General features: G+C 40.1%; 1 protein-coding gene across 3 annotated transcripts in view; it reads right to left on the bottom strand.

Annotated features, from left to right (window-relative positions):
* The window catches only part of LOC124555766 (dual serine/threonine and tyrosine protein kinase-like), a 335,619-nt gene that overhangs the window by 46,270 nt on the left and 269,448 nt on the right, over positions 1-19,901 (bottom strand). For all 3 annotated transcript variants that reach the window (XM_047129810.1, XM_047129811.1, XM_047129812.1), the window contains one exon: positions 9,693-9,849. In XM_047129810.1, the coding sequence (XP_046985766.1) occupies positions 9,693-9,849 (157 nt within the window). The remainder of the gene's footprint in view (positions 1-9,692; positions 9,850-19,901) is intronic.

The following is a 19,901-nucleotide window of genomic DNA, read 5'->3' as shown; positions in this document are numbered from 1 at the left end:
CATTTGCGAACCGGATCAATAGTAAAAAAAACCGAAATTTCAAAATATGTTCATCTTGTAGCACGCATCTTCCTCAAAAGTCTGAAACATAAAACATATGTATTCGAGGAAATATAAGACATATTATTTGGTCTTAAGTATGCCAAAGCACAGTGCCACACCTCTTCATAAAGCATTTTTCTACCTCACGTCCAAACTATATTCAGGACAGTGGAAATTTAATGTCCTGTGGTGCCTCTCCTGTTCCCAGTCAATTTTTCAAATTGCTCTGAGCACTATAGGACTTAACTGCTGAGGTCATCAGTCCCCTAGAACTTAGAACCACTTAAACCAAACTAACCTAAGGACATCACACACATCCATGCCCGAGGCAGGATTCGAACCTGTGACCGTAGCGGTTGCGCCGGTTCCAGACTGTAGCGCCTAGAACTGCTCGGCCACCCCGGCCGGCTGCTCCCAGTTGGCCGGCTTGACAGCCTGCCCCTCTTAAAGAAATCTCGCAATTAATAACAGATGGGATTATTTGTAATCAAGAGAACAAGAACTCTTCAGAAAATCTGAACTCTTTATTGCCTATTGGTTAATAACTTGCTGTTTTGTGTGACATAAAATTAAATGTAGGATATATAAAACCAATACTGACAAGAAATTACACATTTCTTCAAACCTTACCTCCTAGCATTTTTCTCTCTCTAATCTTGCTAAAGCTTTACATGGCGTGCTTTCCTTTCTGCAAAAGAATCTATTACCTCATCAAAGTTCGTCAAAAGTTTTCCTGCATGAAAAATCGAAATGTCGTTGTCTAATACTGAAGAAGCTGTTAGTACAAATAATACCCAAGACTGGTGTGGTTTCTCGATCTGATTACGTCTATTTTGTCACTGTCTGCTAGATAAAAGAAAATAGGCCTTTCTAATATGGCAGATATTTTGTAACACACCAAATAAACGAGACTGTTTTGGCACAAATGGCCATTTTTATAACACGAGAGAATATAATCCATGAAGTACCAATATCAAATGCCAATTAGGCCTACTACAAGCAAAAAGCTTTATGGTAGGAAATAGTTTCACATTTCATTCATATGCACCAGCTTCTCAAGCATGAGATCGAAAAGTAGTATTACGAAAGTTTTATATAAATTTAAAATCATCTTATTCTTCCATAATTTGTGTGTTGTCCCCGTTTCTTCTCCTTCCTCATTCTAACAAACTATCTTGTCATCACCAATTCTGTAGCTATTGCTGCCACTGCCAAAATTTGTTCGGCGATGAACTTCACTAACCCTGTCAGAATCACAGGTTTAGTTATCCCGCAATTATTTTCCGGTGAAGCGTTATTACGTGTTCGAACAACACATTTTCCGCGTTACTTGCTAAACGGGGACTGTACACCTGGCCCTTACTAGTGTAGCGATCTGGCCAAAAATTTTCTGTCAAAATTTCATTTTCTTGGATACACCAAGAAGATAATATGTAATCTGTCTCACCTGTTATTCCTGTCAGTCGTTTATTTCGATTCTGGTAGTCTGAAGCTATGGATTTCGCTAGTAATTATGACAATGCTGATCATTTGCAAACCCAATAAACCCCATAATCAGACAGCGATTGGCATTCATCTGTTTGGCTTTACTCTCTCAGCTCGTATAGACCTGTCCCCTTTTGTCTGCGGAAAGTTTATTTCTAGATGCGACGAGGATTCTCCTGACAGAGACATCACATACACTACGCATGCATTCAAAAGTCAACTTTAAATGTGTTCAAAAATGTTCCAAAAACCACAGGGAAGCGTTTCAAAATCATATGAGTAATCGATAGACGAACGTGCGCTGGATGCTAGGCGCTTTGTGAAACAAGTTTTTTCCTCAAGAATACGAATTTGGTGCCCCCTTTTCCTGGTAGCATCTAGCTGCTTGCTGCAATTGCTTGCACAGCCAAGAGGCACATTCCTGTAGCCAGAAGTGGGAGAACCTGCTACTCAAATGTGACTCAACTGCGCATGCGCATGAGCATGAGCATGAGCCCGCGCGTAACTGCTAAAAACAAATCGAACGTAAACAGTTGCGACTTCACACTCATTGGAGGCAATTTGTTGTTACGAAGCACTGCATAGTCTTCCTAAAGCCTTTGACATATTTTCAGTTGGCAGAAGCTTGCATGAGCACTGTGTGGTGTTGTTGTTGTACATGGCACATTGCCTTTGCAATTTAAGTTATTTTCGTTTTTTTCTCTCATTTATGTTTTATTGTTGAAGTATTATTCTGCAGTAGCGGGATACAGTAATATCCTTTGTTAGAGTATCGGTTCTTACCAGTAAAAATTACAAAAATTTAACTCAAAACTAAAACAATGAAAACTTCCCGGAATTCTAAAAATATCCCGGGTTTCCCCCGGTGTTCTCCCGGATGAAAAAATTCCCGTGTTTTTCCGGGGTCCCCGGTTGTCCCGGGTCGTATTCACCCTGTTCATGTTTCATAAGCAAATGTTGGTTTTTAACTGTTTATAGACAAATATGCTCTGTACTCGTTCCAACACTCGGTGGGGAATGATGTACACCTTCAAATGAAAGTTACCAATGTAATGGTGAGCCAGTCCTTAAATGAATTTTTGGTAGTCAGTAATGCAAACGTAACTGACAAATTTTTCAACAATTCAGATAGTTTGGCTGCCAAGCAGGGGTGCTCGAAGTGTGGAGGCCTCTTTGTTCCCTCCCCATACATGCCCTTGGCATGTGGGCAGGTGTGCTGCTTCTGCTGTCATGATTCCTGGTATGGCCTTGTGGATAAGGTAGTGCTGATGCTGTTGTCAGTGAAATATGAAATGCATGCGAACTGCAGTTGAGTCTCGTTCCCACGACTGCACAGCAAAGATGCTTGGGGTGTGGAGGTGCTTCATGCAAACTTTGAAGGAATGCAGGGAGGGAGGGAGGGGGGGGGGGGGGGGGGGGGAGGTTCTTACCTCCTTGACCTTGGCATATGGCAGGATGTCACGATTTCCATAATGGCCTTGGATATAGGAAGTGCCGATGCCGACACCGAAAGAATATATGTGCAATTGTCTCACCTGTAACATGTTATCAGAAAGAAAGTGCTGACAGCTGTTGAGTCACAAATTCCTGGCCAGAATGGCTCCTGCAATCCTACTCATGCCTCCGTCACTGCCTTCCCAGATGTCAGGCATCGTTTCACACATGTTGATATCATCAGCCCTCTGCCAGTTGCCACTACCCCCTCACCATGGAAAAATTTTCACACACTAGCCTGAGCCAACACCAATACCTGAAGTTACCACTGCCTTCACCTCCACACAGATTGCCCATTTTGGCTGCCCATGCCTCATTACTACAGACTGTCGATGCCAATTTACATCTGGCTTTTTTCGCACACTTACAGACATGTGTGGGACTGACATGCCCCTGACATCAAGCTACCATTCAGCTACCAACAACATGGTGGAATGGTTCCACCATACCTTTCACACTGCCCTCGCATGTAACAACAAGTGCAATGCTGCCCTGCCTCTAGTATTCCTCGGCCTTCACACCACCCACGAGGCCAACACTACAACATCTGCCACCAACTCTGTTTACAGCCAAACATTGGTTATGCCGGGCAACTTCCTGGATCCCGCCAACCTGCCTCCGGATGATGTCAGCTCCGAATTCACCACTGGCTTGCAGAACTGCATGGCTTGCTTATAGCCCACTCTTCCCCAGAGCCATGGCAAACACACAGCATTCATTGCCAGTGGTCTTGTATCGTGCACCTACATAATGCTGAGCATCAATGCTCACTAGCCCCTGCTTTGTCTGCATTACTCCAGCCACCACTGGGTGCTGAAACAGGACTCTAAGGCGTTTACCTTGCATCTCCACACCACCCCTACTAACATTTCAATTGATCGGCTGAAGCCCGCCTACATGCTGTCCCAACAGTCAGGTATGCACCCGACGCTGCGCTGGAGCCTCCACCACTTCCACAACAGCATTATTTCATGCATTCCCAGTGCCACACCCCTGAGATTTTAAGGCCCATACTCGTGCTGGAGACATTGGAGATTCACACTCACAGAGCCATATGCATGTGCTTTCAGCTGTCAAACGTGGCCACTAGGCTATCGACCCCTCCATGCAGCCACTCAAAAATGATGCCCGTGCTCCACAGGCCCATGCCAGCAACCACACTCAGTGCCCACCCACCTTGCGCATGCAGCACTGGGCACAGGCTCAGGCCAACTGAGCACTGCACCCCCAACCCCACACGCCACTAGCTTATTCATCTCTCTCACCTGCCCTGCTGCCAGTACTGTGCCACTGCTCACTGTCACACAGCACACCAGTATTATCATCATCTGGCTGCCCCACTCACCTAACACCCAGCATCCTGGCATCCGGCACCCACCTCTGTTGGATGACCGGCAACCACATCATTGTTGCCACCACTCACATTTTCATTCCTGGTACTACATGCCACTGCAATGGTAACAGCCTTCACTGTCACCACCTCGCTCACCACCCGAGCTCTGCACTTCATTGAGGGGGAGGGGGGGGGCGGGGGGGGGGGGGGGGAAGCAGGGAGATTGTGTGGCGACCTTTTGCTGCACAGCTGACTTAATGTAACAGGCTATGGCCATATGCTAAGGCAGTGAGTTTCTTCCCTCATGTGTTTACTTCTGTACCAAGCTGTCAACACTGCCTTGAAACCAGATACCTGCATACTATGGTCAGTGGCTACCAGTGCAGGACAATAGCTCGGTCCCTAGTGAGGCTTCCGCTTACCTAACCTTACTCTCAGTCTTCTCCTGCTCCTTGTCTCATCAACATCGTCTTATCCTCTACACCCACGCCACAATGGATATGCTATGTGATGATGCTTGAGACACACTCATGCCACACTGTCCCTGTGCCTGCTACACCGATGGGTGTATAAATCTGTTTTTCATGTCACGTCTTCCACCAGATATGATTAATTCCACATTTTGCATAAAAAAATTATTGATGTCATGCTGGCGATACCAATGGACGAGGTCGTGACTTCAATCAGCATCTTTATTTCTACCACACCTTACTTTTATGTAGTGCCACCACATCAGCGAGTGACTTTCTTCAGCATCTGTCAATTTTGATACTTTTGTGTTTTGTAGTAATGTATCCCAAGCTGCGATATTGTCACGAATAAAACAGTGATCCGAATATAGAATAACTTTCCTTTACTTTACGTCTATGGTCACAAGCTTTTTATCAACAGATTATAATGACCATTTTCAGGCCTGTTTTATAAAAATAATGTCCCAATCTACTGCAGACATGAAACTTCCTGGCAGATTAAAACTGTGTGCCCGACCGGGACTCGAACTCGGGACCTTTGCCTTTCGCGGCAAGTGCTCTACCAGTGCCTCGTCTCCTACCTTCCAAACTTTACAGAAGCTCTCCTGCGAACCTTGCAGAACTAGCACTCCTGAAAGAAAGGATATTGCGGAGACATGGCTTAGCCACAGCCTGGGGGATGTTTCCAGAATGAGATTTTCACTCTGCAGCGGAGTGTGCGCTGATATGAAACTACCCGGCAGATTAAAACTGTGTGCCCGACCGGGACTCAAACTCGGGACCTTTGCCATTCGCGGGCAAGTGCTCTACCAACTGAGCTACCGAAGCACGACTTACGCCCGGTACTCACAGCTTTACTTCTGCCAGTACCTCGGTAGCTCAGTTGGTAAAGCACTTGCCCGCGAAAGGCAAAGGTCCCGAGTTCGAGTCCCGGTCGGGCACACAGTTTTAATCTGCCAGGAAGTTTCATATCAGCGCACACTCCGCTGCAGAGTGAAAATCTCATTCTGGCTACTGCAGACATAGTGGCATCATCAAATGTTAAATGTAGCAGAAGTGTTTTCAAGTGGAAATTAAAGAGTTTCTCCTTAAGAATTCCTTCCGTACCGCAGAGGACTTCTTGAATATAGATAATTCAGTCACTTTCAAAGAGAGAGGGAAAAAAAACTGTAAATTGCCAGTATGCATCCATATAATAACTTTATCATTATAATAATTATTATTATTTAGTAGTATACAAGTGTTCTATGCTTGTTCTATTGACACATTCCACATCATAATGTTTATCATGAGTTTCATTGATGGAACAATTAATTCACTATACCTAACCCTATGACCCCTTGAAATTCTGAAGTGGTTTATACTTTAATAGGCTGTACACTTTTGTTGTTGTTATACAGGGGAGGGGTTGGGTTGTTTTGAGGAAGGAGACCAGACAGCGAGGTCATCGGTCTCAATGGATTAGGGAAGGACGGGGAAGGAAGCCGGCCGTGCCCTTTGAAAGGAACCATCCCGGCATTTGCCTGGAGCGATTTAGAGAAATCACGGAAAACCTAAATCAGGATGGCCGGACGCGAACTTGAACTGTCGTCCTCCCAAATGCGAGTTCAGTGTCTAACCACTGTGCCACCTCGCTCGGTATACAGGGGATCTTTTGTGTATATAGAAGAACAAAATTAATATAAAATGTGCAAGAATATGCTAATACTCCATTCCAGAGGACCAATTATGGGATGAGAAAATTGAGTTATTACTTCTATCACTTACAATGTTACTAAAATAAAATGTTGTTTAACTTGAATATGCACTACCAGCATATAATAAAGTCTAAATCAATCAATGGAAAATCCATGATGGAATAAAAACAGTACAAAAAGGATAATTTTTGAAATAGAGATGATGATAATAATAATAATAATGATGGCGTGTGACAAGGGCCTCCCGTCGGGTAGACTGCTCGCCTGGTGCAAGTCTTTCAATTTGGCACCACTTTGGTGACTTGCGCGTCGATGGGGATGAAATGATGATGATTAGGACAACACAACAGCCAGTACCTGAGCGGAGAAAATCTCCAACCCAGCCGGGAATCGAACCTGGGCCCTTAGGATTGACAGTCTGTCGCGCTGACCACTCAGCTACCGGGGGGCGGAGAGATGAAAAGAAGGTAGATTCTGCCAAATGTACAAGTGTCGATCCAAAAGTAATGTACAGTCCATGTGTCTTGGCTATGGTACACTCAAGGGAAATGGAAGTTTATAGGCTGGAATGTTGGTCAGTTACAACATAACCTATATATAATTTTTGCTTCATTTTATTCCAGTTAAGCCACACTTGCACCTCACTGTAACAATCTATTACACCAACATCAGTTATTGAGTTCCATTACTATTATGAGCATTTCGCAGTGAACTGAGGTAATGTGTTTCAAGGTGTTCAAAAGATTCAGCGAGGTAATAGCAGATTCAACAAGGTAATAGCTACATCCAGTGCCAGGACTTTAAGGTAGACCACAAACCATTACAGCTGGTTAAACGAATCAGTTACTGACGAATTTGTCTGAAATGATAGAGGCAGCATAATGAGAAAATTGACTGAGCACACAGGTATGGGCCAAGTATCTGTGTTAAGACTAATTCTGCAATTAAGATACACACAACACTGTTCTTATTGGGTTTCATGGCTCTCAACAAGGGAGAGTTAGCAAATTACATGTGTAATGATCTTCTCAATAGTTTCTTAGGAATTTTCCTCAATGCTTCCATGGAATCATCATGTGTGATGAAACCCGCTTTTTTGATTTCGGTCCTAATGGAATGTATTGCATGAATCAGAAACACTGAAGATATCTGTATTATAGAAGCAATATGTTGCCAAGTTACATAGTGATTTGATGGTGGCATTCTTTTGTGATGAGGATGGAATAAATGTAGAACATAGTTTATTCGTTTCATAATGTACAGTTACAAATCAAAGATTTTTTGTACTGGAGACGTGGCAAATTACTTCAAAAAAATAAGGTTATAATAATTAACATATTTAAGCAGGCATTTCCAAATTTTGAGACATGAACAATTTAACAAGAACAAGAACTTATGGCCATTTTGCAATAGAATTTATACAATATATTAACATTTATTATACAATACATAAACTTTATTGTTTCTTTTCTTTTCAAATTACCAAAATGTCCTGCATCAATTCTTCAATTGAATAACAACATTTTTCCACTAGTGTATTAAGTAACAATCTGTTTAGTGGGTCAAACTCCACATTTAACAATTTGTGTTATTTAATTTATCGTAAATTTTTAATTCTGTGGACAATGGTGTTTGAGCGTAAAGTTTTAAATTATGAGAGGGAACTTTGAAATTGTGTCTTTGATGAGTACAGTAATTGTGGTTGAAATGAAAATTGTCAAGTGAGTTTCGATTTTCATATATGAAAATAAAAATTTCGTAGATGTACAGACAAGTAATGGTTAGTATTTTTATTTTTTTAAATAATGGGTGACATGATGATCTTGTTTGGACTAAAAAAATGTTTGTTATGATTCTGTTTTGAAGTGTAAATAATCTCGGACTGTTTGTAGAGTTTCTCCAGAAAATTATTCCATATTGAATTATAGTTTCAAAGTAGCTGTGGTAGACTATCTTCCTGGTGTCCATAAGGGTGGAACCAGATAAGACATTCACCGTATAAGCTAGGCTATTTAGTTAGTTTGCTGCGAAGTCTACATGTGCCTTTCAATTTAAATTTTTGTCAAGATTTAGACCTAGAAATTTTATGTAACTTGCTGCAGTCATTTCCTGATCACCGTGCACTATTTTTATGGTACATGCTGATGCTGTTTTAGCACTGAACTGCACTAATTGTGTTTTTGCGACATTGAGTTTTAATCCATTTTGCAGAAGCCATAATTCTCGGTTTCCCATTACATTTTCCACAGTATCATGAATTTGTTCTAAACTGTCATTTTCAGTTAAAACCGAGGTGTCATCTATGAATAAAACAGAGTGAACATCAAAGCTTAAGTGTCATACATTCCTTGAAACTTCAACAATCATTACCAATGAACTTTGTTGTTTGCACTCAGCTACGCTGCACCCTATCTTATGAATAAAGAACTCAGAGTTACATGCAAGGGTCATTAAAGCTGCATCAAAATAATGTCAGAGCATATGGCAGTTAAAAAGACAGGTTCAGACTGAAAGTTGTGTAGCAACCTCACAAACTCATGACTTAGTGCCACTAAATTTCTACCTGTTTGGCAGGCCGAATGCTCATGTATGGGGGAAACAGTTTAATGATAACAATAAGCTGATAAGTTGAAAACATGCATAAAAATCTCATTAATGATGAACCTCTCACCAGTTTTACTAATGTGTATTCATTTCATGGAATCATTGATGGCTGCAGTGCAGTCGACCTAATGGCTAAAATAATGAGTGAGATTTCCAAAATATCTTTGCTTCCACTAACAAAAACACTGTTCTCTTGTGGTTATCAATATTGAGATACCTTCTGGCTAAACTTTAAAATCAAACAAAAACAACTACGTCCAACGCTACAGCATATTGACAGTCACATAACTGAACTGTCAATTTGCTGCCACCTGTAAATAAACTTTCTTTTTTCTCTCCTTCTATATTATTACTATTTTTTGTTCTGTAAATGTTTATAAATAATTTATTTCTAAATCTGCATTGTTGTTCTAGTCCCAAATTGTTTATTAATTATATATAATTCTGACACAAATTATTTAATAAATTACCCTGCAACTTATTCAAAAGCGATCTTCTATTTCAAACTCAGTGTAGATAACATACACAAGGCATCAATTAATATTTTAATGAGCAAAGTAATCTCACCTTGTGTAATAGAACTCCATTGCCAGGTCATTCCAATGCTTGTCATCAGGAGGCACAACAGATTTCACCGCACACGGACCTGTGCCGCCCCAAGAATCACACGAGAACACCACTCCATACTGCCCCCTTCCAATCTCTTTTCCAAGCTGCGGCATTCCTAAAATATACATTAACGCAATTACAAATACAGCTTTCCAAAAGTGGAATAGTTTTGAAAATACTAAAAGTAACAAGAGTTACATATTAACGGCTTTAAACTACTGTTATTAACACTTAGAATTAGCTCCAATTATCATTTCTGTACATGATATCCAAATATTGCTTTAGAAAGATAAACACAAGTTAGTTTGTGCATTAATGCAATCTACAAATTCAACTTTGAAGGAAGTACTAGGGACTGATCACTAAAGAAAAACTTTATGAGGTTATCATACTATAACCTATTAAAGCCTTGTTATAAACAGCTTAATAATCTTATCACTTGGAAATACACATTACTTTGACACACACAGTGCACTCAAGTAGTTGGCAGCTAAAATAGAGGGCAGATTTTCCAGTAAGTCTACAATTACACATGTCAGAAAATAAGTTGCAAACTAATAACATATAAATATTCTAATGGAACATCTTGGTTTAAACGTTAATGCATGGAGTAAATGTGACAACTCACTATATAGTTGAGGCATTGAGTGGTCAATAACCACGTATGGAAGACTGAAAATGCTGGACTATGTCCTCCTTTAGAAAAAAAAAACACACACACACACACACACACACACACACTGCCTTGCCGATTACAGTGTCCCAGCACTTTGGCTCAGTTGAGGTTAGGGTTTGTATCGGATGTAGTGAGTGAGGGGAGAAAGGAGGTGGAAGAAGATTTGCAGGGAAAAGCAGCTGATGACTGGGAGGGAGGGCAGCAAGTTAAAAGAACAGGGCTCTCTGGGTAAGCTCACGGCTACAGGCAGTGGGAGTTGCAAGTGGTCCACAACAATGTGGAGGAGTGAATCTGGAGAGGGAGACAGAACATACAAAGAGGGAGACTACAGGAAAGGGAAGTGTGAGTGGAGAATAAGGATGTGGTCAGTATGGAGACAAGGGGTACAGGTGAGTATGAAACAGGGGCCAATAGCTTGACAAGCTTGGAGTATTGCAAAATTTAAAGATATATTGTACAGGCAATTCCTAACTGCGTAATTCATTGAAACTGGTATCGCAGAGAAGAGGGGAACAGATAACATTGGTTGTGAAGCAGCCACTGAAGTCAGTGTGTTGTGCTCAGCAGCTTGTTTGCCACTGGGTAGATAACTCTGTTCTTGCTGATAGTTTGGCTGTAGCTATTCATTTGAGTGAACACCTGCTTGGTGGTCTTGTCCACATAATACACTGAGCTAAGCTATGCAAATGCTGCAGTAGAGCTAGCACATGACGTGATTGCTTTCACACATGAGATTGCCTCCGATAGGATAGGATATTTGATAAAGTTTTATTTTGTTTTTCTCAACTGCATGAAAATACAATGTATTGTTGCAATATTTACTGATTTCAGGCTAACTTGCCAATTCTCACCACACATTTCACTCCCAAACTTAACTAGTTATCCAAAATGGAGCCAAAAGGCACAAATAGCTTTGTACAAGAAAGTCAAACTGTGAGGAACAAATACTCTCATCGATAAGACAGCCTATGTGTCTACTGATATACCTGAATGATAGAACTAAACTCAAGGCAATTTCACCAAATTTTCCACAATACTATACAGTTGTGCACACACCCTCCTGAAGCAACATGTCTCCAATTAGCAACGATAAGATATGGCTGTGACAGTAATGGAATAGGGTGCAGAGGTCTTGCTCCTGGGTCTATGACAAAGTTATGACCCATCTGACAAGGTGGCTTAAGGATGGACCCATTTATTTTATAGATAGGCTGGGTGGTGGATTACAACTTTAGGAGAGCTGGGGAGGACAGTCGGTAGGACGTTCTCATTTCTGTGCATGATAACAGGGAGCTGAAACCCTGCCAAAGCATGTGGCTAAGTTGTTCCAATGCAGTTTATATTAGGTAATAACTGGTGTACTCCTCTGCAACTGGTTCATAAGGACAGTTGGAGAACAAGGAAAATGTTGGATTTAGCACAGGAATTCTGTGTGCGGACTAGGTTTGGATGGTAATGTTTGTCTGTGAAGGTCTTAGCAAAAAGTTCAGCATACTGTGCAATGGATTGCTTGTCACTGCAGCTACATCATCCACTGTTATGTGAGCGCACCAGACAAAGTATTAGTCACCCTATTAAAAAGCAAACCTATTGCTTTGGAGCACTGTAGACAGTGTATAATTGGTACCAGATGGTATTGTGACCTTCCATCACTGATGCATATCATAGTAGTGAAGTGAGGTGCATATGTCAGTCAGTTGCATGAAATTTGCACAAGAAAATGAGTCAACATGGAGGTTTGGCATAATGACAGTAGGGAGCTATCGTGTTTGGATGCACACTTGCTCGATTCATTGGCGTATCATTGCAGACTGTCCAGCATTTTGACAAGAAATGATGCACCATCCAAAACCATAGAGCATAAGAACAGTGGTCGCAAAAATATCCTAATCAACAGGGACCAGACATGCCTTGTCAATAACAGTCAGTTTAAAACCCAACTGGAATTGCTGTTATATGGGAATTAAAGTTCATCTCGAAGCGTTTTCAAGCAAATACTATGAAAGGACCTGCATGCAATTTGCAGTCAGGTACCTTGCGAGAGGCCAGAGGACACTGCTCACAGCAGTGCACAAAGCTGAACATCTTATTTATTTTATTTACACATCAAGTTCCATAGGACCAAATTCAGGAGCAAATCACCAAGGTCATGGAACGTGTCAGTACATGAAATTACAACGTAAAAGTAATAACAGATAAAAATAAATGTTCATGAATCTGAAAAAAGTCAGTCCATAAGTTTAAGTAAACATTTTCAGCAATACAATAAGAATCAGCTTAATTTTTCAATTAACTCCTCGACAGAATAGGTGTGACCCATGAGGAAACTCTTCAGTTTTGATCTGAAAGTGCGTGGATTACTGCTAAGATTTTTGAATTCGAGTGGCAGCTTATTGAAAATGGATGCAGCAGTATACTGCACACCTTTTTGCACAAGAGTTAAGGAAATCCGATCCAAATGCAGGTTTGATTTCTGGCGAATATTAACCGAGTGAAAGCTGCTTATTCTTTGGAATAAACTAATACTGGTAACAAGAAACGACAATAAAGAATATACATATTGAGGTCAATGTCAAAATACCCAGACTTGTGAACAGAGGTCGACAAGAGGTTCGTGAACTCACACCACTTATTGCCCGAACCACCTGTTTCTGAGCCAAAAATATCCTTGTAAAATGGGAAGAGTTACCCCAAAATATAATACCATATGACATAAGAAAATGAAAATAAGCTAAGTAGAGTAATTTTCGTGTCGAAGTATCACTCACCTATGATACCATTCAAATAGTAAAAATGGCAGTATTAAGTCCTTGAACAAGATCCTGAACGTGGGCTTTCCACGACAGCTTACTATCTATCTGAACACCTAGAAATTTGAACTGCTCAGTTTCACTAATCATATGCTCATTTTGTGAAATTAAAACGTCACTTTTGTTGAATTGTGTGTTAGAAACTGTAAAAACTGAGTCTTACTGTGATTTAACGTTAGTTTATTTTATACAAGCCATGAACTGAGGTCATGTACGGCACCATTTGAAACCAAGTCAATGTTGCACACAACATCCTTTACTACCAAGCTAGTGTCATAAGCAAACAGAAATATTTTAGATTTACCCGTAATAATAGAGGGCATTTCAGTTATATAAATAAGGAACAGGAACGTCCCCAACACTGATCCCTGGGGCACCCCCCACTTGACAGTACCCCACTCAGATCCCACATCACAGCCGTTATCAACATTGTGAATAGTGACTTTTGTGCCTGTTGCTAAAGTAAGAGGTGAACCAATTGTGAGCTACTCCCCATATTCCGTAATGGTTCAACTTCTGGAGCAGTGATCAACACAACCAAATGCCTTAGTTAAATCAAAAACTACGCCAAGTGTTCAAAATTTTTTGTTTAGCCCATCCAGTACCTCACAGTGAAAAGAGAATATAGCATTTTCAGTTGTTAAACAACTTCTAAAGCCGAACTGTACATGATTGTATGATATAAAATGATCAATTATCCTTACTTACACAGCCTTTTCAATAACTTTTGCAAACACTGATGGCATAGAAATAGGTCTAAAATTATCTACATTATCCCTTTCTCCCTTTTTATAAAGCGGCTTTACTACTGAGTACTTTAATCGCTTAGGAAACTGACCATTCCTAAAGGAAAAATTACAAATATGGCTAAATACAGGGCTAACATGTGCAGCACAGTACTTTAATATTCTACTAGACACTCCATCATAACCATGAGAGTCCTTAGTCTTCAGTGATTTAATTATTGACTCACTCTCCCTCTGGTCCGTATCACAGAGGAGTATTTCAGACGTCAATCTCGGAAAGGTATTTGCTAAGAAATTTATATGATTTCCTGTAGAAACTAAATTTTTATTTAATTCACCAGCAATGCTCAGAAAATGGTTGTTAAATACTGTACATATATCTGATTTATCAGTAACAGAAATATTATTACTGCGAACTGACTTTATATCATCAACCTTGTGCTGCTGACCAGACACTTCCTTCACAACTGACCATATGGTTTTAATTTTATCCTGTGAATTAGCTATTCTATTTGCATACCACATACTCTTTGCTTTCCTAATAATATTTTTAAGCACATTACAATACTGTTTGTAATGGGCTACTGTAGCTTGATTGTGACTACTGCTAACATTTTGATATAATTCCTGCTTTACCTACATGATATCCTTATCCCACTAGTCAGCCACCCAGGCTGCCCATTACTGCTAGTACCCCGTTTAGAATGTTCTAATGGAAAGCAACTCTCAAAGAGCATGAGAAATTTGTTATGGAAAGCATTGTTTTATCATCTATATTATCGGTACTATAAACATCCCACCACTCTTGTTCCTTGACAAGTTTTAAAAAACTCTCTATTGCTGTTGGATTAACTTTCCTACGTAGTTTGTAATTACATATGACATTAGTTTGAGTACAAAACCCATTTAGTGTTAAAAGTGGGGCATCATGGTCTGAAAGGCCATTCACGCTTTTACTAACAGAATGCCCATCTAGTAATGAAGAATGAATAAAAATATTGTCTATGACTGTGCTACTGTTCCCCTGCACCCTAGCTGGAAAAAATGCAGTTTGCATCAGATCATATGAATTTAGGAGATCTACCAACATCCTTTTTCTTGCACAATCATATACAAAATTAATATTCAACTCACCACATATAACTACTTTCTGGTACTTCCTACAAAGTGAATCAAGAACCCTCTCTAGCTTGAGCAGAAATACTCTGATGTCGGAGTTAGGGGACCTATAAACAACAACAATTAAAAGTTTAGTTTCACCAAATTCAACTAACACTGCACACCTTTCAAATATCTGTTCAGTGCAGTGTCGTGACATGCCTATGGACTCAAATGGAATACTATTATTTACGTACAGAGCCACTCCCCACCCTGCAAGGAACTCCTTGAGAAACAGCCAGCTAATCTGTAGCCTGGTAAAGAAAGACTCTGAATTATAAAATTATTTAAGTGGTGCTCTGATATACCAATAATTTCAGAGTCAACATCTATTAGCAGTTCACTGACTTTATCTCTAATACCTCTTATATTTTGATGAAATATGCTATTTCCTTCTCTACTTGGAAACATTACATCCTCTGAAGGTGAGCCCTTAGTTAGAGGGACTTCCTTTGAGCAGTTATATCTATCAGCTGACTTCAATCTAAAAAAGGTGCAGCTCTAACACCAACTACTACAGGAATTTTTCCACGAGTGACACCACCACCACCACCACCACCACCACCACCACCACCACCACCCACTACACTGTCATTTATAAGCTTAGCAAGCCTCCCCTTCCCATACCTATTGAGGTGCAAACCATGCCTAGTGAAACCCAATCTACTGATAGACCCAACTGGCATCACTGAGATGTGATCCATGCACTCTGCCACCAGTGTCCTCCCCAGCCCCACATTAACGCGCCTAAAAGCTGCATTACTGTGAGGCCGAACATGACGCTGAAACAGTTGCACGAAATGTACATTAGTTCCACCAGTTTGAGTAGGTATCTTAACCAAGTCACCATCGACATCATATTCCCCGTCCCTATCAAGACTGTTCCCCGCCCCACCCACTATCACTACCGGATCCTCCTCCATAAAATTCTTACATAACTCCCCTATGCTTTCAGTCACCTGAGCCAACCCTGCACTAGGCTTCACAATGCTGGTGACCTGGTACTCACTCACCAACACTTCCTGCAACTGCTGGCCCACACCTCTACCGTGGGAACTACCTAGCAGCAGAACCTTCCTTCTGCTAGACTTTGCAACTAACCTAGGCCTCCCAATCGCTGAGGACTGCTACAAGTTCCCTACATCTACAGCTGCACGAGGCTCCTCTCCACTCACCTCTGACAGTTGGTCATATCTATTGCATGTATGCAAAGTATAACTGTCTGAATACCTCCTCTTCCTAGCTGCCTTCTTGCCAACTGCCAGTTCCCATTCCCCACCATCCTTCACCCTCCTCAACCTATCTAGTTCCTCCTTTGCACATTGTAACTGCACCTGAAGGGCAGAGATCTTACGCTCCTGCTCCTCTATCAACTTGTTTCTACCACAGAGTCTGCATTCCCAGGAGAGGATCTCACTAAAATGAACACTGGCTTCCCCACTGCATTCCCCCCAATGAAAATACTTTGAACAAACCGCACACCATAATCCACTACTCACAAACCTACGACAGAGCCCGCACTTCTCACTCATGGTAAAATTTTACAGTTACTGAAAAAAAAAAAAAAAACTATACGTCTACATTACCAAAGGTCAGTTACACCAGTAGAACTATTGAAGAACTAACAATAATGGTCTCGAAATTCTCTGCGTACTAAGAAAGCAACTACTTGTATTAATACTACTACAACACAGCCAATACCAATACCAACAAAACTTCACAAAATTATTAGCTAAAACCAAAAAAATTCAAATGGTCACTTTAACACTAAGCGAAGTTAAAACACTGAATGAAGATATTACTGAAATATTTCACCAGAAGCAATAATAAATGTCAGTTGAAAACTAAAGCATGAAATTTACTGAACGACTTCAATGAACTGAAAACTCTAAAAAACACAGCGAGCGAACAATTACAAAAGTTTATTAAGCCTTTATTTCACCACAAACAACACGCAACACGACTGAACTCTATTAAATTTAATAACTGTATTACAGAGTACAAATAAGTTTGTCAGTACTTAGCTTATAACCGCTACAGCTGCAGTGCACGCCGTAAAATGTAAACACACTACACCAATCAACACAAACTGGACAGTAGCTAACTGGAGACGTGTAGAATGGTATGACAACTTGCAATTTTGCCTATTTTTAAATTACACAAATTGCCCTGTGCACCAACAGCTCAATGATGCATTTAAACCACAGTGTGTGGAGAGTGTAGTTCAGAACAGGAGTGGTTCTGTGACATTTCGAATGTTTTTTCCATACCATTATTTGGACCCACTCATTCAGGTTATCTGGAATTTGAACCAGGATATTTTTTTAACATTCTCAGTGGCAAATTGTTGCTTTTTATTCAATGTCTCCATGGTGAGTATGCTGTGGGCACCTCTGTATTCTAAAACGACAAGTCGTTTTAAGATGTCAAACAAGTGAGAAATGCATATTGTTGATTTTATTATTAATCACCAATTCACAATTTGTTCAATATGAGCACAGGAGGCATTGGCAAGATGCTGTACAGCGTCCGATTTGCACCTCATAGCCAAAATTGGAAATAATTTTTTTCCAGCATAAATTGTTCTCACATCCACACATTAGTATACCTATCAAGGTCCACTGCCATATTATAATTACAGCCCACATTGGACCTCCGTGAGTAAGTGCACTTTATAATCATAACCACCCAGTATTATGCTCATAAAGTTTGATATTAGGTAACTGGACACTTATATGTAACTTCCATGCACATGCAATCAGTAATGTGTGAAATTGACATCACGATTGAGTGGAATGAACACTACAATGTTGGGAAATTCTAGTTATGAACTTGTTCTAGAACTTGCCGAGTTATTGTACTAGTTTCTGATATCATTAAGCATTGTTGCTTGCTTGGATGAATCAATGATAACGAACAATTGATAGTTGTCTGAATAAGATTATAAATAACTGGCCATTGTTAAACAAGGTTCATGATAAAAACACGCCTGACAATAAGTGGAAGTAAAGCCTATGGTGTTATATCCAAGATTGTAGTTGCAGCATTTTCACACCTCTTTGTGCTAAAGACAACCTTAAAGCAGAATAACGAATGTCATTTTTTCTTTTTCTATTGTAATTATGTGCATCATTGCTCCTATGGAATTGGAATGGATTATTTAAAACAAATTTCTTGAGTGAATAAATATGCTGTGAAGCAGTAGTCAAAATGCCTAACTCCCCAAACAGATGTGTACAAGATTGTGTACAAGATTGTGAACATGTGAGTGAGCACCATATATTATTCTTCCAGCACATTTTTGAGCACAGGAGATTTTCTTTCTTAAAGATGAGTTACCCCAGAACATTACTCCATAAGATATTACTGAATAAGATATTACTGAATGAAAGTACACAAAATATGTCAACTTACTGATCTGTCTCTCTGATAAGAAGTGAAAATATGGTTGAACTAAGCTGTTTAACGAGTTCCAAAATGTGAATTTTTCAGTTTAAATTCTCATAAATATGGACATATAAGGATTTTGAAGTGTCCATCCTATTTATTATTTTCTCACCTTGTGTTACACTTATCATTCATATAGCACTCCTACATGTGAAGAACTGAATATATTGTCTCTTTAAAAATTGAGAGGGAGCATTTGCAGAAAACCAGTAAATGATAGTTTTAAGGACATTGTTTACCATTTTTATGTTACTATGTGTTTACTTGGATTGATTATAGTATTAGTGTCATTCACTGAAAGAACTAATTCTTCTTGTTGTACTATACAGGGTGGTCCACTGATCGTGAGCGGGTCAAATATCTCATGAAATAAGCGTCAAATGAAAAAACTACAAAGAACAAAACTTGGCTAGCTTGAAGGGGGAAACCAGATAGTGCTAGGGTTGACCTGCTAGATGGCCATGCCATAGGTCAAATGGATACCAACTGCATTTTTTTTAAATAGGAACTCTCATTTTTTGTTACATATTTGTGTAGTACGTAAAGAAATATGAATGTTTTAGCTGGACCACTTTTTTTGCTTTGTGATAGAAGGCACTGTAATAGTCACAAACATATGGCTCACATTTTTAGATGAACAGTTGGTAACAAGTAGGCTTTTTTAAATTAAAATACAGAACATAGGTACATTTGAACATTTTATTTTAGTTGTTCCAATGTGATACATGTACCTTTGTGAACTTATCATTTCTGGGAACGCATGCTGTTACAGCGTGATTACCTGTAAATACCACATTAATGCAATAAATGCTCAAAATGATGTCCATCAACCTCAATGCATTTGGCAAGTAGTTTGCCTTCCATGATGTTCGCACACGCATTGACACTGCACTATTGCATGTTGTCAGACATTGTCGGTGGACCACAATAGCAAGTATCCTTCAACATTCCCCACAAAAAGAAATCCGGGGACATCAGATCCGGTGAATGTGTGGGCCATGGTATGGTGCTTCACCGACCAATCCACTCGTCATGAAATATGCTATTCAATACCGCTTCAACCGCACACGAGCTATGTGCTGGACATCCATCATGTTCGAAGTACAGGGTGATTCAAAAAGAATACCACAACTTTAGGAATTTAAAACTCTGCAACGACAAAAGGCAGAGCTAAGCACTATCTGTCGGCGAATTAAGGGAGCTATAAAGTTTCATTTAGTTGTACATTTGTTCGCCATTTCAGCCAATAAAGTTTTTGGTCCCTTTTTCTTCGAAGGTGCTACTGTAACTGGACTACAGTATCTGGAGATGTTAGAGAATTGGCTGTTCC

This window comes from Schistocerca americana, chromosome X, assembly GCF_021461395.2.
Source record: "Schistocerca americana isolate TAMUIC-IGC-003095 chromosome X, iqSchAmer2.1, whole genome shotgun sequence".
NCBI classification, from domain to species: Eukaryota; Metazoa; Arthropoda; class Insecta; order Orthoptera; family Acrididae; genus Schistocerca; species Schistocerca americana.
Note: the sequence above shows the minus strand (reverse complement) of the source record. Positions and strands in the feature narration are given on the sequence as shown.